At 37.8% G+C, this 23,153-nt stretch overlaps 1 protein-coding gene across 1 annotated transcript in view; it reads left to right on the top strand.

Annotated features, from left to right (window-relative positions):
- lrp1ba (low density lipoprotein receptor-related protein 1Ba) overlaps positions 1 to 23,153 on the top strand; it is a 327,687-nt gene that overhangs the window by 205,527 nt on the left and 99,007 nt on the right. Inside the window, exons 43-46 of the mRNA XM_049470884.1 lie at positions 4,685 to 4,889; positions 14,180 to 14,372; positions 15,803 to 15,928; positions 21,176 to 21,304. Of these exons, the coding sequence (XP_049326841.1) occupies positions 4,685 to 4,889; positions 14,180 to 14,372; positions 15,803 to 15,928; positions 21,176 to 21,304 (653 nt within the window). The remainder of the gene's footprint in view (positions 1 to 4,684; positions 4,890 to 14,179; positions 14,373 to 15,802; positions 15,929 to 21,175; positions 21,305 to 23,153) is intronic.

The raw sequence follows: 23,153 nt of genomic DNA, 5'->3' as shown, positions 1-23,153 counted from the left end.
GGCTGCACTTTAGCATGCCGAATGGACTTGAGCTTAACTTTCCATTTTTTTCTCACCACCCAGACCTCATTATAGTTTCCGAGCTCCATCTTTCACTCGAACTCTTTTAGGCTGAAGAACATAAATCTGCTCCAAATTACCAGCGTCTGAATTTGTAGTTTTGAAATATGTCTCTCGCAGAGGTCAATTAAGAAAGAGATGCACTAATTACAGCACAGTAATTAGATTCCCCACCACATACGGAGCCTTCATTTCTCATCGGCCAATCCGACGCTTCATAAGAGCTCGGAAATCAAAACGCTGTGACCTGCGAGAATGAGGAGTCGCGCTGGAGGCAGAATTAACCCCAACCTCTTTAGATGCACCACCCGTCTGACTCCCTGTGAGCATCACACACTTAATTAAAACGTCTTCATTTGATTTCTTTGGATTTCTCCTGAAGCTTCATTTCCGATGCTCTTCGGCAGGCGGCAGCGGGAGCTCTGATTTGTGTTTGATAATGTAATCTGTAGTTCGAGCAGGAGGTGAGCAATATCACAATATTTTATCATATGGAGAGACATTTTCTTACTGTATGGGTAGTATGCTCTTGTAAACATGAAAATATCATCTGTGCAAAAAGTACATCAACCTATTTGTACATTTCACTATAAAGAGTGTATTCAGCGCTGTAGAGTGATGTGCAGCAAAAACTATAAATAAAATACTAATAAAAAAATTATTAAAAAATAGCGTGTTAAATCAACGTGTTAAGCATAAGAGTATTTTGAAGAATCTGCTACAGCTAATGCACGTTGACTACATGTTGAAACATTATGATAAACAAAAATAAAATGAACATTGTTGTTTTATTCTAAATAAAATATTGTTATTTAGAGCATTTATTTGCAGAAAATGAGAAATGGCTAAAATAACAAAGAAGATGCAAAGCTTTCAGACCTCAAATAATGCAAAGAAAACAAGTTCATATTCATCAAGTTTTAGATTTCAGAAATCAATATTTGGTGGAATAACCCTAACCCTTATCACAGTTTTCAGTTTTCTCCTCCACCAGTCTTACACACTGTTTTTGGATAAGTTTATGCCTTCACTCCTGGTGCAAACATTCAAGCAGTTCAGCTTGGTTCCTCTTGATTATAATTCCAGAGGTTTTCAATTTGGTAAAATCTAAGAAACTCATAATTTTAAGTGCTTTTATTTTTTCCCAGAGCTGTATATAGTATATATGATTTAATATATATATATATATTTTTTACCACAAGATATAATTTTAGTCATTGCAATGTGTCCATACACAATAAACACATAGCAGGGTGTGTAATACTATATGCAATTTCAAACTATTTTCATCATCATTTACCATTATACTACTACTTTGTTGCTACTCAATACAAAATTTATATTTATTTGTGTATTATTTCAAGCTCTGACAGTGAAGTGTGGAGCTACTTTGAGCTTGTTAATAGTGTACAAGTAGTGATTTCTGTGCACGGGTAACTTTATGCCCCCTTTAGTATCATTGTAAGCCTGTTGGGAGCATCAGCTAAAAGCGCTGTATTTCATAATGCTGGTGGAGAACAGAGGTGGGCTATTTGTTAAAGTTTGTACTCTTTATGATGTTTCACTACACCTCAAGTCCATTTCACACCAGATTTCTCCTTTAACTCATGTTTGGTAAACTACCTCAGAAAGTTTAAGTCATATTAAACAAATCCTGCTGAAATAAACCAGTAGCTAAGGGGAAATTTTGTCACCCACTGCCTGCGAATGATGAATTGCAGCGCTAATTAGCTTGAACCGTTCACACTGTAGCTGTGTTGTTAGCACAGTTGTTAGCACAGTTGGAGTTTAGCCCTGCTCAGAGCCCTGCTAGCCTCATCTTCTGTCCACAGTCAGCCCAGCAAACGTGGCGTTCGAGAGAGACGGAGTGAGGTGGGAAAGACAGGCCGTTCCCTGCTGACCGTTTTGCTGACAGCATTAATAAGGCTTGCGCGCTATTCTGTTAGCTAGCCTGTCAGTTCAGGGGGCTGCCAGAACGGTGACTAGCGCTCGCACTGTCTAGTCTCGCTGGTGTCTAACACTCGGAGGTGACGTTCACACACCGCCGCCAGCCTAACACACTTACGGACTTTCATTTTTGGATAAGACAAGTCAGGACGGTGCTAGCGCAGGCATGGCCAACAGAATCGAGGCTCAGTGTGTTATTAATGCGTTTATGTTTCTACAAAATTTTGGGCACATCCAGTAGAGTAGCATAATCGAGAAGCTATTTGAAATCCAGAAGTACTGAAAATCCACGTCTTTAAATAGAGGTGCTTAAACTCTATACAGTGTCTACATGAGTTTAGTTCTTCATTCATACAGCAGGCCAGGTGAAACACTCCTTATAACTTCAGTATGAGTGGGTGTGGCTAAACTGCTGAAGGCTGATTGGGTGGGACTTAACTGCTGTGGTCTAAAAAGGTTAGACTAAAGAGCTAGTAGTTTAAGTGAGTGGGTGGAGCTAAGCATCTGGAGACTGAAAGGGTGGGGCCAAACTGCTGTAGACTGAATGGGTGGTGCCTGGTGGCTGAATGGATGGAGCTTAACTGCTGTAGTGGATTGCTTTAAACAATTACTGTTGGCTGAACGGGTGGAGCTAAACTGTTTCTCATTAACAAAGCAGACCAGGCTAAAACACTCCTAATGAGTGGGTGTGGCTGAACTGCTGTAGTCTAAAATGGTGGGGCTAAAGAGCTAGAAGTTTATTGGGTATGTAATCTGAAACTGTGGGGATAACTGCGGTAGACTGAATAGGTGGGGCTAAGCATCTAAAGGCTGTAAGGGTGAGGCCAAACTGCTGTAGACTGAATGGGTTGGGCTAAAGACCTGGTGGCTGAATGGGTGGGGCTAAACCGCTGTAGGCCGAGTGAGTGGCTTTAAACAACTACTGTAGGCTGAATGGGTTAAGTGGGTGGGGCTAAACATCTAGAGACTAAATGGGTCAGGCAAAACTGTTGTAGTTTAAAATGGTGGAGCAAAAGAGGTAGAAGTTTAATGGGTGTGATCAGTAAGTTTGGGGCTGAACTGCTGTAGGCTAAGTGGGTGGGGCTAAACATCTAGAGACTGAATGGGTGGGGCTAAACTGCTGTAGGCTGAATGAATGGGACTAAACTGCTGTGGTCTAAAAGGGTGGGGCTAAAGAACTAGAAGTTGGGTGTGTAATCTAAAAGTGTGGGACTAAACTGGTGTAGGCTGAGTGAGTGGTTTTAAACAACTACTGTAGGCTGAATGGGTTAAGTGGGTGGAACTAAACATCTAGAGGCTAAATGGGTGGGGCTAAACTGCTGTAGTCTAAAATATTGGAGCTTAGGAGCTAAATGGGTGGGCCTAAACTGTTGTGGTCTGAAAGGGTGGGGCTAAAGAGCTGTTTAATGCATGTATAATCTGAAAGTGTGAAGCTTAACTGCTATAGCCTCAGGAGTCAATTGCTCCTAACAGCTCCAGATGAATGGGTGGGGCTAAACTTCTGTAGGCTAAATGGGTGGGGCTAAGCATCTAAAGGCTGAACGGGTGGGGCTAAACTACTGCAGACTATACTGGTAGGGTTTAAGACATGTAGGCTGAATGGGTGGGGCTTAACTGTTGTAAGTTGTAGTAATGGTGCTAAATAGCTAAAGGGTAAATGGATGGGGCTAAACTATTGTGGTTTAAAAGGGTGGTGCGAAAAAGCTCTAGACTGAACAGGTGGGGCTAAATACCTTGAGGCTGAATGGGTGGGGCTACATTGCTGTAGTCTGAATGGGTGGGGCAAAATAGCTTCAGTGTGAAATTAATGGCTAGGGCTAATCTACTGGATGAAGGGTTGGGGCTAAATTGTAAAATGAATGGTCAGGTTAAATGTTTATTGGGTGCATGGGTGGGGCTAACCTATTGTAGACCTAAAGAATGGGCCTAAACATCTAGAGACGAAATGGGCAGTGCTTAACTGTGAAATTAAGGATTGGGGTTGCAGCATTGGACGATGGGTAGTGCTAAACTGAAAAATGAGTAGCTAGAGCTAAATGTTTGAATGGATGAATGAGTGGTGGGTGGGGCTAAATTGCTAAAGCACTAATGAGCAGGACTTAACTGTGAAGTGAAGGGCTGGGGGCTAAACTATTAGATGGTGGGTGGGGTTAAACTGTTTGAGGGTCAATGGCTAGGACAAAACCAGTATGGACTGAACTGTTTCTAAAAACATATATAACATAATGTATATTATAATAATATATATATTTTCCTGACATTAGCCCCACATTAAACATTAAACCAACTTAGATATAGCCTTCATACAAGGCTTCTTGCAGTTATTTTCATTTTTTTTGTGTCGGATTTGAAACGAAGGTAATAAGAGGTTGCGTTCACCATCTGATAGCATTTAGCTGGAGCTCCGGATCCATTATAGCGCCATTCCTCTATTGTGCTTCTACATCCTCAGCTCCTTTTGAAAGCATGAATGTATGAAAGCACCTTTAGAAAAGACGTGCGGTATGCAGACGCTCGCAGTGTGTATTCCGAGCAGCGGAGGGTGAGAAACTAGGGTGGCTGCGATGCTAACACGGCTGAGATTGAGATATCTGGTGCGAGGTGGATCAATTATCCTTTATGATGTTTGCATAATAAAACTGAATATGTGCTTTTTTCTTCATCTCTTCTTTCTCAGCTTGATGTTTTGGACCAACTGGAACGAAAGAAGGCCCGGCATCCTGAGAGCGACCCTTTCTGGAAGGAACATGCGGCTCATCATTAGCGAACGCATCCTCACGCCTAATGGACTTACCATTGACCATCGAGCCGAGAAGCTGTACTTCTCTGACGGCAGCCTGGGCTCTTTAGAGAGATGTGACTATGATGGGTCGCACCGATACGTGAGTATCCGGAGCTGTTCTTTTAGACGTGGCCAGGTCGTGGGCACATTAGCAAGTTTTTGTCTTCTGTTCCAGGGATGGGGGACGTCTTTTGGCTTTTGTAGCATCTTCTGTTTTTATGAAGAGAGAGAAAAAAGCAGAGATGGTGGTAAAAGGGTTCAGGCTGAGGCTCTTCTCTTGAATTTCTGAAGCGGAATATCTGGCCATTAGTGAAACTGAATTGGAGAGGAAATTTGTTAACCGTCTAAGGCTTCTCAGGATCACTACGCACATTCTAAACATTGCAGGATGTGCTGAGTGTTTGTTGAATACGTACGCCTCCATTAGGAAGATAAAGTTCCCCTTTTTTAAACGTTTTTCCAGCATTCTTTCTCAGGAATCTCAAATAAGTGTATTTGAGATAACAGTGTAAATTCATTCTTCCCTTAAAATAACTCAATATACAGCCATTAATGTTTAAACCACCAACAACAAAAGTGAGTACACCCCCAAGAGACTACACCCCTAAATGTCCAAATTGAGCACTGCTCGTCATTTTCCCCTTCAAAATGTCATGTGAATCGTTAGTGTTACTAGGTCTCAGGTGTGCACAGGGAGCAGGTGTGTTCAATTTTCTAGAACAGCTGTTTCACTCTCTTATACTTGTTCACTAAAAGTTCCAACATGGCACCTCATGGCAAGGAACTCCAATAATCTTAAACTACGAATTCTTGAGGTAAATGAAGACGGCTAAGGCTAGAAGAATATTGCCAACACCCTGAAACTGAGCTGAATCACAGTGGCAGGGTCCACTCAGAACAGACCACTCTCTGGTCGTCCAAAGAAGCTATGTAAAAGGTATGTGTTCAGTGTCATGTCCAAATGCTGTCTTTGCTGTCAGTGCTCAGACCATACGACAAACACTACATCAAAGTGGTCTGCATGGCTGTCACCCCAGAAGCAAGCCTCTTCTGAAGTCTGTACATATGAAAGCTTGCAAACAGTTTTCTGAAAACGTCAAAAACTTTAAAAAAGGACATGGATTACTCGAACTATGTCTTATGGTCTTATGAGAGGAAGATTCATTTGTTTGGTTCAGATGGTCTCAAGCATATGTGATGGCAATCAGGTGAAGAGTACAAAGATAAGTGTGTCATGCCTACAGTCAAGCATGGTGGTGGGACTGCCATGGTCTGGGGCTGCATAAGTGCAGCAGGTGTTGGGGAGTTATATTTCATTGAGGGACACATGAACTCCAAAAGGGCATGGACAACTCATTTAGAAGGTCACAAAAGATAAGGTCAGTGTTCATGAGTCAAAAATGGTATCCATGAAAGAGTTCCAGGGCAAAAAACACATTGACCAAAACTGAAACCGCCTCTGGTCTCTACTGCACATGATCTGGTTGCCAATTTGGCAACATGGTGGACATATTTGTCTTGATTTCTATAGAACAGAATAGAATGGAGCCATGCTGGTCATGCTGGCTGGTACCTATAGCTGAGTGTGAAGAGGTTCATAATGGGAACACTCCAGTTTGTCATGCAGAAACTTTTAGCCCCAGCATGCAGGAAATGGACAACCACACACTGGTGCTTAGAGCCCCCAGTTACCAGCTCCCCCATGAACAGGGTGTGATGGGGCTTGGTGTGCTAATGAAACAGCCTGTCATCTTCCCAATTAAAACGTGAGAATCGTTCTGGGTGGGAAGACCCCCGACGCTAGTGGCCTGGGTGTTAATGTGAGGTGAGGAGATCTTGCCAGTCTGATCTTGGGGAGGCCTGCAGGTCCAGGACCACCTGTCGTTCCTGTGATTTTTCCTAAAGAAGATCTGAGGTGTGCTTCCAAAACAACAGTTAAAGCTAGCATTGAACTCATACAATGTGGTTTGCCCTGGTGAAAATAAAGTAGATTAAAGTATACTAAGCAGTATTGTGCTATAGTGCACTAAAATGTACTTGTAGCTACATTATTAAAATAGTATATTTAAGGAATGCTAAAATGAAACACCTTTTTTGTGCTTATTATACTTTAATTGTATAAAAATTATACAAAAGACTTCCTTAAATTGTGCTAAGTGTAGTTGTAAGTGTTCTAAAATTGAACTATGTTAAATGTAATTAAGTAACATTTTAACATACTACATGTATGTTACCCCATATTTTAAATGCTAGGTATATTAGGAATGTACTAAGAACTGAATATATAATTACATTAGAGAACAAAAATGCTTCTTGTTCCTGCCTTTTGTAAGAAGCACACTTTTATTATACTTCGTAGGGTATAAAAATATATTTTAATATACTGTACTACAGTTTTTAGTGTGTTACAAATTTACTTTCATCATGTTACTTTTCTAAAAAGTTACATGATGCATTGTACTTTAGGTTATTTACTGTAACAGTTGTTTTTAACATACTTTGCTTAAAATGTACAAAAGTATATTTGGAAATAAGTAGTTAAGAAGTACATTGAACTACATTAAACTAAAAGTGTACTTCATAGTAGTCTATTTTTTTTAATTCACTATATTGTACTTTTTAAAAACTGTGATTAAAGTTTACTTTCAAACATTTGATGAAAGCATAATATTAATGTACTTTTAATATATTTTACATAAGTAAAATTAAGTACATAAGTCTGTCAGTAAAGTTACAGCACACTTAGATGTTTCTCAACATGTTTAAGGTACAATTAAGTATATATATATATATATATATATATATATATATATATATATATATATATATATATATATATATTTACCATGGTGATACGGCTCAACAATATTGTGCATCTGATATGGTTAAACTACTTAACATTTGGCATACAACTTTTACATTGAATTGTTTTTTTCTTCCATACATTGTAAATAAATACTGAAGTAATCCAGACTATGAAGAACCACATAAGTAATCATAGTAACCTAAAAGTATTAAACAAACTAAAATACTATGTGAAGTATTTAGGAGACTCTTATCTGGGGTGCTGTTAACTTGTTTTCTAAGACTGGTAACTCTGATAAATGTATTCTGTCCAACAGAGGAAACTCTTGATCTTCCTTTTCCTGGGTGGTCCTGATGAGAACCAGTTTCATCATAACATTTTTGATGGTCTTTGTGACTGCACTGGAGGATACTTTCAAAGTTCTTGAAATGTTTTGAATCAACTGACTTATTATTAACTGAATTAACTGAAGATTTTTTTTACATAGTTGAGTAGTTTTTGATCTAATATGGATTATAATATTATTTAAATAGAGCTATTCATTGTATACCAACTCTACCTCCAAAATACAGCCAAGGTGTGAAAATCCAGCTAAGATGTGTTGTGACGGTTATGATTTAAAAACATATTTCCAGAAATTTTAGAAATGAGAAGATCATATAAAAGCAGATACATATTTTACTAAACCCCAAATTCACCAAATACAAAAATTACAGAAATAAAAATCAATATCCACAACCCCTTGATTAATAAATGCACAAAACAAACCTAAAGAAATAAGTTTCTTCAGTCTTTTACAAAAAATTTAAAAGGATCTTCCAAAAAAAGAATTGGATCATTCTTACCAGGTCTGGCTGAAATAGTGCTTAAAAGTCCAGAGAAATTCTGAGAAGTGTAGTGAAACAGCGAAGAAATAATCCAACTTTGCTTTGGTTGTGAAGAAGCTTCAGTGAATTTGTTGTAAATGGTCGCAAGATTTCTCCAATGGAGTCCTTACAAGTTAATAAACAGAGAGCAAAGAAGAGAACAAAAATAGAAAAACAAGAACCTTTCTGAAAAGAATAAAAAACATCAATAAGTAGAAATAATTACCAAGATTTATCTAACAAATATAGTTTAACCACGTACATTGAGCTTTAAACTTTAAATTCCTCAAACAAAGGTTCATTAGTCAGAGTAATGAAGCAACAGCTTCCTCTGTCCCACCTTCATTGTTACCACATGGCTTCCATTTTTGGATGGCTTGTGATCTTGTGTAAATAACCAGTATTGCCCCCAAAGATCAGGGTAGGAATTCCAACTACAAAAAAATAATAATAATAATGGACTGCTGTCACAGTGCAAAGCTGTTATCTAAGCAAGAGGTACCACTGTGAAGAATCTTAAATATAAAACATGTTCTGTATTGTTTTAAAAGTAAACAAGTTATTTAAGTACTAAATACGTCCATATCGCCGCTGTCCAATAAAAAACATGTATCTCCATTTTGTCGATTTTTAGTTTACTACATAATTTGAACAGACAAACTGTCCCTTACACTGTGCCAACATTTCTTGATGAACGGACCAATAGAAACTCTTCAAAATGACCTGAAATAAACTCTTTTTATATTGACTTACATTGAAAGTTTACAAGGTTTTTTCTCTCTCCTGTAAAGTTGCTGTATTGGAGATAAGTGTTCTTCAGTGGACAGCAACCATATGTTTTTCCTCATAGTTTGGGTGACTTTAGAAAAGTGTGTTCAAACTTTGACTGGTGTTGTGTATGTTAGCGTCTGTGCTATTGAATGAGTTTTTGTGTGAGAAATGCTCAGTTCTAGAGAATGGTATACAGTGAGAATAGTTCACAGTGGAGGTGCAGGGAATCTGAGGTCTGAACTTCTGAAAGCTCTCTCTCAGAACAGGACAGTGGATCAGTGACTGAAGTGTCACTCAGTGTCCGTCACTCCGGGGTGATGCGAGTGTTGCAGGGTGAGCGAGAGGAACACTGCTGCAGTGCTCAGGTGCTGGAGTGATGTGGAGAAATGACGCTAACATCTGTCACTCCTCTCACAAACACCCACACCCCCCTTTCATCCTCAGGATACTAACACACACACACACACTCAACACATCCAGCACATTGAGAAAGAACGAGTCAAGAGAGAGAGAGAAAGAGAGAGAGATAGACAGAAAGACGGATAGAAAAAGACAGAAATAAAGATAGAGAGAGAAATAGATAGCAAGATTAAGAGAGAAATACGCTGGAGAGAGAGTGAGAGAAAGAAAGATGGAGAATGAAAGAGAGAGAGGCATAAACATGAAAAAAGAAATTCAGAGAAAGAGTGACATGGTAGATAGGGAGGCAGAATGATAGAGAGTGAAACAAAAGAGAGAGAGAGAGATGCAAAAAATAGAGAGATTGTAAAATGGAGTAAGATGAAGAGAGAGGAGCATACAGGTGTAGAGAGAAAAAAAAGATGGAGAGAGAGCTAGAGGGAGAGAGAGGCAATATATTGGATCTCAATACCATCTATCTATCTATCTATCTATCTATCTATCTATCTATCTATCTATCTATCTATCTATCTATCTATCTATCTATCTATCTATCTATCTATCTATCTATCTATCTATCTATCTATCTATCTATCTATCTATCCAGAGTATCAATCTATCTATCTATCTATCCAGAGTATCATTCAAAAGTTACTTTATTTGAGTAATTCAGTTTAAAATGTGAAACTCATATACTATACAGATGTACTACACACACAGTGATCTATTTTCAGCGTGTAATTTATTTTATTGTTGATGATTATGGCTTACAGCCAATAAACAAAAAGAATCTCAGTGTCTCAGAAAAGTTGAAAATTATGTAAGACCAATTGGTACTTTTGACAGTGCAGGCAGTGTCCCAAATTCTTCTGGAAAAGGAAATTTGTGATAACACTGCGCTGACTTGCTGACTTGATATAACACAGTGGACCAACACGAGCAGATGAGTATATACAGCTCTGGAAAAAATCAAGAGACCACGTCAGTTTCTGAACCAGTTTCTCTGGTTTTGATATTTATAGGTTTATGTTTGAGTAAAATGAACATTGTGGTTTTATTCTATAAACTACAGACAACATTTACCCCAAATTCCAAATACAAATATTGTCATTTAGAACATTTATTTGCAGAAAATGAGAAATGGCTGGAATAACAAAAAAGATGCAGAGCTTTCAGACCTCAAATGATGCAAAGAAAAAGTGTTCAGAAATCAATATTTGGTGGAATCACCCTGGTTTTCAATCACAGCCTTTACTCCTGGTGCAAAAATTCAAGCAGATCAGTTTGGTTTGACGTCTTGTGATCATCCATCTTCCTCTTGATTATATTCCAGAGGTTTTCAGTTAGCTAAAATCAAAGAAACTCATAGGTAAGAGGTGTAGAGAGAGATAAAGATGGAGACAGATGCATAAACATGGAAAAAGAAACAGAGAGGAAGAACAATGGCGATTGAGAGGGAGAGAAAGTTAATGGATGGTGAGAGATGAAAAAGATGGAGAGTGAGTGAGTGAGTGAGTGAGTGGGAGACATACATAGAGATTAAGAGAGAGGATCATCAAGGTGTGAAAAGAGAAACAAAGAATGGGGAGGCATAAAGATGGAAAGAAGTATAGAAAGAGAGATAGATAGAAAAGGCTAGAGGGACAGAATGAGGAAGAGGAAACAATGGAGAGAAGAGAGAGAGATGAAAGTACAGAGAGAGAAAGGAGAGAAAATACAGAAAGATTGTAAAATGGATAGTGATCAAGAAAGAGAGAGACAGAGAGTGAGAAGTAAAGAGAGAGACATTATTATAGTGTACTATACTACTATAGTGTAGTATACTGCACACACACACACACACACACACACACACACACACACTAGAATGTGTTGGTCTACTGAGAGAAGTTTTTCCCGCTGGCAGGGCGAGCTCAATCTTTTATAATATGGTCAGTAATAGAGTATGCAGTGTGTGTGTGTGTGAGAGAGAGAGAAAGAGAGAGAGAGAGAGAGAGAGAGAGAGAGAGAGAGAGAGAGAGAGGGCTTCTCCAGCAGCTGGCCAGCTGGTGACAGTCTGAATAACACACACAAACACACACACACACCCACACACCCACACACTTGTTATTTTATCACACACACTCTCTCTGTCCTGGACACTCACTCCTGGTGTTCTAATGGAAGCGTCTGGCGCGTGCGGCGGTCACTTCTCACCGTGTTTTATTCATCCCAGCGTCCAAACAGCAGGACTCCACTTTCATGAATTAAAGAGTGGAGATTCTGAATAAATAAACCCTTAAAAAGTGCAAAAATAGCATCGATTATATAAACCAGTATAAACCAGTGTACACTAGTATGACCCAGACTCTCTTATTCTTTATTCGGATGTGGCACAGAAACATCAGGACGAGTTTACACACTTCATTAGACAGAAAGGGGTTGTTTGAGGGTTTTTCAGGAACGGCTGTGATCATACACTGACCATGGGTCTTTAAAATGTTCTTCATTGTAGATTAATACTAAAGTCAATGAAAAACATGAAAAAAAAAAAAACTTGAATTTCTTACCCTTTTAATGTGTTTGAGAGCATCAGTTGTGAAGAGGTAGAGTTGGTGAATAAAGTAAATAGCCACATTTGAGTAATGTTCTAATCCATATTATGGCAAAAACCATTTAAATAAGCAAAGAAAATGATTTTTTTTCCCCATTTTCTCCCCAATTTACATGGCCAATTACCCAACCCACTCATTAAGACTCTGTTGCAGCATTACCGAGTAGCATCACAGAGTTTGGAGGAAAGTGCAGCGACTTGGTTCCGATACATCAGCTCACAGACGTCTTGTGCTGATCAACATTACCCTTTGGAGTGATAAGGGGAAGAGTGCCATCTACCCACACAGAGAGAGCAAGGCCAATTGTGCTCTCTCAGGACTCCGGTAGCCGATGGCAAGCTACATGAACAGGATTCGAACCGGAGATTTCCCGAGCATGGTGTCAGCGCTTTAAAGCATTATGATGGAACTGGCCCTCATCAGGACTGCAAGAGCAAGAGTTACCTCTGTTGCACAGGATAGGTTCATTAGCGTAACAGCTCCTCAAATAAGTGCCATCTAAAAGCTTCACAGAGTATTTTAGTTTGTTTCTTAACAAGCCCCGGCCAGAAAAATGTCATAATTAATATCTGGCTGTGTTTATGTATAATTATAGGCTCAATATAGACACACAATATGCCATTTTAAAGCTTAGAATCTCTGCTTTTCAGGAATCTAGCCTATTTAGCTGTATTTCTGTTCAGAAAATAAACATTTAGGGAGAAATATGCCTTGTTTATTAAACATATGATTCATAATTTACATATTTGCTTTTTTTGTACTTCCATATTTGATCCTGTGCGGACAGGTTATACATTATTCAAACCCACTGACTCTCAGGATTTTACTGTGGGATGTACAGTTCCTGAATTAGAGCCGAAAGAGTGCATTAGACTGTTTTACTGCAGTTTTTTTTACAGGTCTCTGAGCTGCCGGGGTCTCCTCAGCACCCAGCACTCACCTCAGACTCCTTCAAAATCGCTCCACATATCAGCAGATCCATCAAACCAGTCGCCAGTAATCTTCATATATGTCCAAAGAGTGCTTGATGAAATTTGAGCCGTAAAAAAAGTTATGTATCACGACTCCCCTTTAAGATACCCGAATAAAACCGACATGTGGTGCATGCTTAAAGTCTCTTCTCATTAAATATGTATTCTGATCAATACTCTGTAAGCCAATCAGGTGGTGGGCTCTGTGGAGAGAGAGATGGAGAGGGGGCTGTAACCCGAGACTCTGAGAGAGCAGAGAGATCTGCCAGAGGGAGGGAGGGAGGGGGCTCCTAAAGAAACAATGCACAATATCTTTCCCTCAGCAGTACAGAATACAGAAATACCATTTTTACTGCAAAATAATTTATAAAATTAGTATATATATATTTTTTTTATAAAGTTTCCAGACCTTTGGAGAAAGAAAGGACCATCCCAGATTCAGATCACTATAATATCTAACCAGTGAAAGGGAGCAGTTTATAATTTTACCTGGTGATTTTAAACACTTTATAGCAAAATATAGAGCTGCAAAAACACTTTATCCATATAAATATTTCGTTTTATGGATCTGAAAACTAAAGAAAAAAATAGAAAATCTGAAAAGTGCCTAAAAATGTTCCTGTTTTTTTCTTACCATATTTGACCATTACATGTTCAATTGAATAATTTTAGGTGTTTTTAATTAATTTTGTAAAGGCTTCTAAGTAATATTAGTTTATAAAATTGCCTCTGAATTAATTAATATTAGAGTGAAAAGCTTTAAAATTTGAGTAAATTGGTGAAATTAGACTTGGGGTTTAAGAGGTTAACGTAGTACGTTTTACTACATGATTCCTTATGTGTTTACTCATAGTCTGGATGACTTTAGTATTAATTTACAGTGTCTAAACTTTAAACAGGTACTCTATAGGAGTGCAGTAGCTTTACTAATATTTATAAATCTATTAATATTAATTTTTGTTTTGTTTTTTTTTATCGGGCAGGTGGTTGTAAAGGCAGGTCCCGGGACGTTTTTCGGGCTGGCGGTGTACGGAGACTTCCTCTTCTGGTCAGATTGGGAGCAGCGCTCGGTGATGCGGAGCGATAAACTCACCGGAGCGGACGTGACGATCCTGAGAGCAGACAGTACCCAGCAGCCCATGGGCATCACGGCCGTGGCCAACGACACACACAGCTGTGAGTCATTCACATTTCCTCCAGCTGAAGTTTGCATGTGTATGTGTGTGTGAGTGTGTGTGTGTTTGTGTATACAGAGTGATATCTTTGGCGTTAAATTAACAATTGCACCATATGTTAAAGAGACACAGCACCCCCCCACCACCTCACCATCCCAAATTCCCCAGCATACTCAAATGTAGGGTGCAAAGTTTGGCTTCTTCACTTTTACACTGGAGCTGCACGGGGCTTATCTGCAACCGCAAATCAGAAAAGGTTGAAAGGAAGTTGGGAGAGTATGGATTCCACAAAAATTATGGAACACAGAAAAGTTGGGGCTAGAAATAAAGCAAAAAGCTAATTAATAATGACATGATTTAAAACCAGTTAATCTGGAATGGGCTATCACACAGTGGAAACGTGTATTGTGGTGAGTAGTGTAAATCAGTAATCCAGAACTTTTTTTTTTTTTAAAGAAATAGTTACCATGAGCCACAGACCAAAAAAACTAAGGACCATCCAGACTGTTATCAGCAACAACAAGTCCAGAAAGCCAGGGTGCCCTATATCACACTCTCACATGCAACAGAAAACACAGGTGTGCCACTTACTGAATAGAACCTAGACAGACATCTACAGTCAGACATTCATTGCTACCTTGGCATTGCCCATTGTGAGTACACATGGACACAGCTGTGCACAAACCCATAGCCCATGCCAGTTGGCAGCTATGCAAGCTTTTACATCTCCAATAAACAGAATACAAAATAAAATAGCAATATTCTACTGTACATCTTTTCTGTACATTCTACATCACTATTCTACATCAGGCGCTCATTGCTACCTCTTCACAAACCTGCTTCACCTCGGGGATCTTTGGTGAATTCCTGCTGTTCCCGTAAATGACCTGCTCACATGCCTTCACAGCATGAATAAGTTTTTTTGGAATGTGTTGCAGACCTAAAATGCAAAAATAGGTATTTAGTATATTAATAGATAAAAATGAAGTTTACTGGAAAAAACATAAAATATCTGAGGTATATTCTGTCTGCAATCAAGTAAAAGTGTATCTTCCACTGTCCCAACGTTTTTCTGATTTGGGGTGGTAGCTTGTACTCCACTGAGTACTTGAACTTGGAGATAAAAGCTTGTACTCCACCAATTAGCACTGCAGCATACAGTGTAAATGAGAATGAGTGCATCTCATAATTGGGCAGTGATTCTATCTAAAACTACCATCACCATGCTTAACAGTGATTAATTTTGCATAATTAAGCATATGGTGGCTTAACCAGCATTTTATCCTCACTCATTCAGCCTGCCGCAGTACTTCCCACCTCAGTGTGTGTACATTTTGTTGGGACAGTGTAGTCCCATCGTCACACCTGTGATTGGTCGAGTGTGGTCACGTGACCCGAAGGTCTGAAGATGTTGTGTTGTGTTCTCTGCAGGTGAGCTGTCTCCCTGCACTGTGAATAACGGAGGCTGCCAGGACCTCTGCCTGATAACCCCGAGGGGCACAGTGACCTGCGGCTGTCGGGGCGAGCGGATACTACTGGATGATAACAGATGTGTATGTAAGTCCTGTACCTCTCTCTCTCTCTTTCACTCTCTCTCCTCTCTTTCTCTGTTCAGCGCCCTCTCTCTCTCTTTCTCTCCCTCTCTCTCTTTCACTTCATGACTCTTCCATTAAGATTGTTAAGTTTGGGCAAGCAACGCTGCACAAGAGAAGAGTGCACGATTCAGTTGATTAAGCTGATTCAGTTGTTCATGCAAGTCCTTGTAACTGTTTTTATTTTGTTTTTGATTTGTTTCATTTTATGAAGGGTTTCCAAACTTATGCATAAGACTACAGGTTAAAATTGTATACAGCTCTGGAAAAAAGAGACCACTTAAAAATTATGAGTTTCTTTGATTTTACCAAATTGAAAACCTCCGGAATATAATCAAGAGGAAGATGGATGATCACAAGCCATCAAACCAAACTGAACTGCTTGAATTTTTGTTCGAGGAGTGGCATTAAGTTATCCAAAAGCAGTGTGTAAGACTGGTGGAGGAGAACATGCCATGATGCATGAAAACTGTGATTAAAAACCAGGGTTATTCCACCAAATATTGATTTCTAAACTCTTAAAACTTTATGAATATGAACTATTTTTTTTGCATTATTTGAGATCTAAAAACTTTCTTTATGTTATTTCAGCCATTTCTTATTTTCTGCAAATAAATGCTCTAAACGACAATATTTTTATTTGGATTTTGAAACAAATGTTGTTCTTAGTTTATAGAATAAAACAACAATGTTAATTTTACTCAAACATATGCTTATAAAAATAAAATCAGAGATACTGTTTCAGAAACTGAAGTGGTCTCTTATTTTTTTAGAGCTGTATATATAAATGACTTTTTTGTATATTATAAATGGCATTTTTATTATATATCTTCAATCCTTAATGTCTCCTTTTGCAAAAATGAGCAAAAAATAGAATAAAACGTTTGCCTCAGGGTCGCTGGTTGGTTGCTATGAAATCCCAGACAATACTTGGATGTTGCTTTTTATGTCCTAGGTGGCTGCTAAGTCAATATCAGTGGCCAGTTGGACGTTGATTGCACGTTGTATGGTAGCTGATTGTAAAGGTGTTGCTGGGTGGTTGTTGTGGTATTCCAGATTGCTGCTAGGATGTTGCTATAGTTGCCAGTTAAAATAGTATTTTTGGTGGTTGCCATATATGAGTATTCCTGGGTTTAGTACGGCCAAATCACCATTCAACCTTACAGGATAGTTAACTTTCTATTTTCGACTAAGTGTAAAAGTCATATAATTTACCATATACAGTACCAGTCAAAAGTTTTGACACACTTATTTAATGTTTTCTTTTTTTTTTACATTGTAGATTAAAGACATTTAAGCAAAATACAGGAACGCATGCAGAAACAAACCAGAATGTTTTATACTTTAGTTTCTTTTATATGGCCAAATTTAGCTTTGAGGACAGAACTGCTTACTTTTGGTATTTTAATCTCAGTGTCCTCATAAGGAAGAGTCACCTGGATTAACCAAGCTGAACTGCTTGAATTTTTGTACCAGAAGTGGCATAAAGTTATCCAAAAGCAGTGTGTAAGACTGGTGTAGGAGTACATGCCAAGGTGCATTAATACAGTTTTCATGCATCTTGGCATGTACTCCTTCACCAGTCTTACACACTGCTTTTGGATAACTTTATGCCACTTCTGGTACAAAAATTCAAGCAGTTAAAAACCAGGGTTATTCCAGCAAAATTGATTTCTGAACTCTCAAAATTTCATGAATATAAACTAGTTTTATTTGCATTATTTGAGGTCTGAAAACTCTTTTTTTGTTATTTCAAATATTTTTATTTGGAATTTGAAATGGTGTCCATAATTTATAGAATAAAACAACATTAATAATTTTACTCAAACATATACCTATAAATATCAAAATCAGAGAAACTGATTCAGAAACTGAAGTGGTCTCTTAATTTTTTCCAGAGCTGTATTTATAAAACATACCACCAACAAACCCTGGGCCTTTTGGCTCTTCATTTTTTTTATTTCCTTTGGCGATTCAGAATATTTACAAGAATTCAGACACCACAGAAATCATATTTTCACGGCTTAAGCTTAATGTTCACATTTTATTTATCTGCACTACAGAGTGGACAATGACAGGGAAGACAAAAATGAGTTAGATATTGTGTGTTTGTGTGTGTAAGTAGTAAGCCACAGAATGTGAGTTCTCAGAGGACCCCTGAACAGATTTACTGCCGTCTTCCCATACCAACAAATTTCTTGAGCTCCTCACAGATTGGTGTAAACAAATGAATGTGTATGTATGAAGTCTTCACAGATGGTTTCATTACCATATATGAAATATATGGACGACGGCAATTGGGAAGAGTATGTGTCCAGACGTCAGGAGGTCTCTAGGCTTTTTCTTTAGATGAAGTAAGTTATCCATATGTTTAAGTTTCTAAGCTTAAGGGAATAGTTTAGAGGTAGAGGGTTGGGATCTGAAAAATACTAATAGTCATGAACAGTTTAAATTAGCTAAATATAAAGACAACATGAGATATATTAAATGAAATGATATGTATTATTTATTGACGACCATGTAGCACGTTCAAGTCCCTTGAAAAAACCCACCACCAAACCAAAGAGAACTGTATATTGTACAGAAAGTACTTTAAAATAAAGTTTAACATTCCTCTATATTTGTAACAATGTGTTCATTTACAGTAAATATATAAAACTATGGTTACAGTGCTTGTATGAAATAAAATAAATTAATAAAATCTAAAACTTATAGTTCCAGTGCTAGTTGGTGAGGATTTACCTCTTATTATTTATTAGCTAATTATGTTAGCTAGTCTTATAGCTCCAGAGCTAGTTGGTGAGGTTTTAGCTTTTATCTTTTATTATTTGTTAGCTGTGTTAGCTAGTCTTATAGCTCCAGAGCTAGTTGGTGAGGTTTTAGCTTTTATCTTTTATTATTTGTTAGCTGTGTTAGCTAGTCTCATAGCTCCAGTGCTAGTTGGTAAGGTTTTAGCTTTTAGCATTTCTTATTTGTTAGCTATATTAGCTAACTAGTTTCATAGTTCCGGTGCTAGTTACTGAGGTTTTAGCATGTGTTGTTTGTTAGCTATGTTAACTTACTTGTCTCATAGCTCTGGTGCTAGTTGGTGAGGTTTTAGCATGGGTTGTTTGTTAGCTATATTAGCTAACTTGTCTCATAGCTTCAGTGCTAAGTGGTGAGGTTTTAGCATGTGTTTTGTTTTTTAGCTATAATAGCTAACTAGTCTCATAGCTCCGGTGCTAGTTGCTGAGGTTTTAGCATGTGTTGTTTGCTAGCTATATTAGCTAAAGTGTCTCATAGCTCCAGTGCTAGTTGGTAAGGTTTTAGCTTTTGGCATTTCTTATTTGTTAGCTATATTAGCTTACTTGTCTCATAGCTCTGGTGCTAGTTGGTGAGGTTTTAGCATGTGTTGTTTGTTAGCTATATTAGCTAACTAGTCTCATAGCTCCAGAGCTAGTTTTTGAGGTTTTAGCTTTTATCTTTTATTATTTGTTAGCTATATTAGCAAGGCTCATAGTTCCAGTGCTAGTTGGTTAAATTAGCCTTGTAACTTTATTATTTATTGCCGCAATATTAACATTACATATTAGCTACATTTATGCTTAAGTTACTTATTAGCTAGATTAACCTTTTAGCTCTAGTGCTAATTTTTGGAGTATGAGTATATTAAATGTTAGCTACATTAGCTGTATAACTCCTGTGCTAATTAATGGGGTATTCATTTCCATTATTCATTAGCTTAGCCATGTTAGGCTCTTCTTTGCTGCATTGAATCCAAACTTAAGACTACATTGCGGGGTAACTTGTTATTTCACTTTTTTCTTGTTTCTTGTGACTTTTCTCTCTCTCTCTCTCTCTCTCTCTCTCTCTCTCTCTCTCTCTCTCTCTCTTTCTTTAACACTCTGTAAGTGTATATGTGTGTGTGTGTGTGTGACTCTCTCTCTCTCTCTCTCTCTCTCTCTTTTTCACTCTGTCTGTTGCTCTTATCACTCTTTTTCCCCTGCAGGCTCTGTTTTCAGAACAGTAAGGAGTGCTGTTCTGTTCTTTATTTAAATGTGAAGATGAATCACACCTGAACTGCATAAAGACACTTTTTATTCTCTGTGCTAATTCTCTACTCTCTCTCTCTCTCTCTCTGCTACCTGTTATTGCTGTGCATCTCACTCTTAGCTGAGAGTGCGGTACAGCAGAAAGACTCGGAGCTCTGTATCAGCGGCTGTCTGGAGGCCACGCTGCGAGCGAGGCTATAAATATGAATGCTGTGTGCTGGGGTTCAGAACCGTGGGCTGTAGGAGGACTGTATGAAATGAGCAGGTGTTTGGGGTAGCAGGGCAGTGGCGGGATGTAAAGGGAGAGGACTTAGTTAATAGGGTGATGTTGTCGTCAGCTGAGAAACACTTCTGTGTGTGGAGTGAAAATAAGTGACCTCCAGGACCTCAACATCTACTACACGACCTGTATTAACTGGAAACAGGCAGTACTATAAAATAAACAAAACAGAACAAGGAAAATAAACCAGGACCTAGAAGTAACAAAGGACAAGCAAGAATTAAACAGAGAAAAAATAGGAAAAATAAACTAAGGCAATAAATGTGAGAACAAGAAATAAACAAGAAATAAACAAGAAGATAAACACTGAACTAAGAAAAGCAGGGAACTAAGAACTAGAGCTGTGAAATACAAATAAACGCTGAGACACAAAACAACAGAGGTTAGTGCAAAGACCGACAAGGACAAAGTGACACAGGAGGACTATATATATACACAACACGGAAAGTGAAAACACCTGGGGCTAGGGGGCAGAGCTACAAATTAGACACAGGTGGTGGAAAATACCTGGGGAAGAAACACAGAGGAGCATTTTTTTCCAATATCATGCAGCCCTAATGTATTATATTACAAGCAGATTTATATATAATGTAACAAGCAGATCTGTAATGTTACAAGCAGATATGCATATTGTAATGTTACAGAATGATGTATTATGTGACAGGTGATCAGTGAACAGTGTTACAGATTGATGTGTAAAATTACAGGTTTATGTTACAGGGTGATAATGTAATTATGTATTTACTACCTTAATGTCAGAAGTTGATGTCTGATGTTACAAGATGATGTTACAGGTTGATGTGTAATGTTTCAGAGTGATGTGTAATGTTTTAGGTTGATGTTTAATGTTTCAGAGAGATTTTTAATGTTACAGGGTGATTCTTCTCTTCCTCTCTCTCAGCGCTGAACTCCTCCTGTAACGCTCACCTGGAGTTTGAGTGTGGAAACGGAGAATGCATCGGCTACCAGCTGACGTGTGATGGCGTCCCGCACTGCAAAGACAAATCTGACGAGAAGAGGCAGTACTGCGGTGAGCACCAGAGGCATTCTGGGACTGGCACTGATCTGTAGCTTGTAACCAGCAGTCAGGCATTAACATTAAAAGCATAAACATGCCCATTTTAATCAACTACACACAGCAGTTTATTCACACAAAAAACTAAAATGCTGTGCCACAAATGTACAGTTAACTGCTCTTACTGGGCTCCTGCTGATCTTCTGTGGGGGTTTAGAGCAGGACTCATCAAATCCAACTGATCCTGCCTCAACGGGTGGCTGAATAACTTACTGAATAACTTATACTTAAGTATAATTAGCTTTTCTGTTATTATATTTCATATGATATTTCATTTATGGTACATTTAATGTTTTCTCTTTAAAATGACTGTAAATTTTATTTTTATATACACTTTTACTAAATGATCTATAGTAATTTCAGATTTTTAACAGTTGTTGAATAATTCATGGTACTTACAATTTAACTATTTATAAAATAATTTACGAAATAGATTGTATAATTCTATATATATACATACATTGCTTCATTTGTAAATTTGAAACTAAACAAATTTTTACTCATATTTTTACTTTAATTCATTTTCTTTTACATTTTATTAAAAAACTAATAAAAAAAGAGTAGCACTTTTTGAAAGAAATGGAACATAAGAAAAGTAAAGGGCAAATATTAACCATGTAAGCTGTTTATATTGCTCGCAATTTAGGTGAAGCAAGCATGTGTAAAGCATTTTAATGTAAAATTGCTTCATTTTGCTGAATTAAATACAAGTAACAAAGTAAACGAGTAACAAAAATATGAACACCACACAAGGGTTCATTTTGCTGAATAACTAGTTTTATTTATTTCTAGAAATTACAATTTTTTTGTAGTTTCTATTTTTTTAGTAAATGATAGTTGTTAGAAACAACTAAATCATGTGTAGTAATTAGTAATAATAATGTTATTACTTTATACTGTTTTTTGTAATAAATGTATAAGTCACAGTCATTTCTGATTTAAGTAGTTGTTGAATGATATATGGTATTTACCACATTTTAGTTACTAATTATAAAATACTAATTTGTAGTAGTTACTAGTTTGTATATATTCATTTCATTATATACTAAATGTATGTAGTTTCTTAACTAGTAATCAAAAAGTATTAATTACTAAAAGTTATATTATTATATTAATTATACAAAATATTTGCTGGGTAGTATACAACATTAAGTGGTTGGAAGAAACCAGCAGTTGTAGTTGCATATATCCAGTGCTTATTGAAGTTAATAATTTATAGTCACTTTTGTATGTATATTCATATCATTTCTGAATGTTTTAATCTGGATATTAAACAAGTTCTGAATATTAGACTTTAAGAAGAAAATACCTTAATGATTAATATACGGTACCACTTCTTTACTTATGTTTGGCCATTGATGTGTGTCTGCAGAGTCTCAGGTAAAAGACCTGAGAGAGTGTGTGTGTGAGAGAGAGAGAGAGAGAGAGAGAGAGAGAGAGAGAGTAATGTAGTCTGGACTCCTCAGTGTGAGGTATTGTCATACGGCGGGTTTTTTATTTTGCCCCAGAGGGAACAGATTTGCGTTTTGATCCCAGTCTTTCAAACCTGCAGAGTCTCACCCTCACAAAGCAGCGGCCTTAAAAAGCGCCCCCTGCAGCGAGGCCTGCAGTTCCTGGCTCCCGCTCGCAGCTCAGAGTCAGAGACAATAGCCTGAGAGTCATCATAATGCGAACATCTGTTTCTGGAAGCCTCTGTCTGCCGCTCCTCGGGCCAGGAAATGCCCGCGGCGTCCTGCTGGATTCCACTTCCTCCTGTCATTAATAATGCATGAGAAAACCTTCCCCTGCCCTTTTCCACCGTTTT

The sequence above is a fragment of the Astyanax mexicanus genome, chromosome 23 (assembly GCF_023375975.1).
Source record: "Astyanax mexicanus isolate ESR-SI-001 chromosome 23, AstMex3_surface, whole genome shotgun sequence".
Taxonomy (NCBI): Eukaryota; Metazoa; Chordata; class Actinopteri; order Characiformes; family Acestrorhamphidae; genus Astyanax; species Astyanax mexicanus.
The sequence above is the reverse complement of the archived record's forward strand: the minus strand, read 5'-3'. Positions and strand labels throughout refer to the sequence as shown.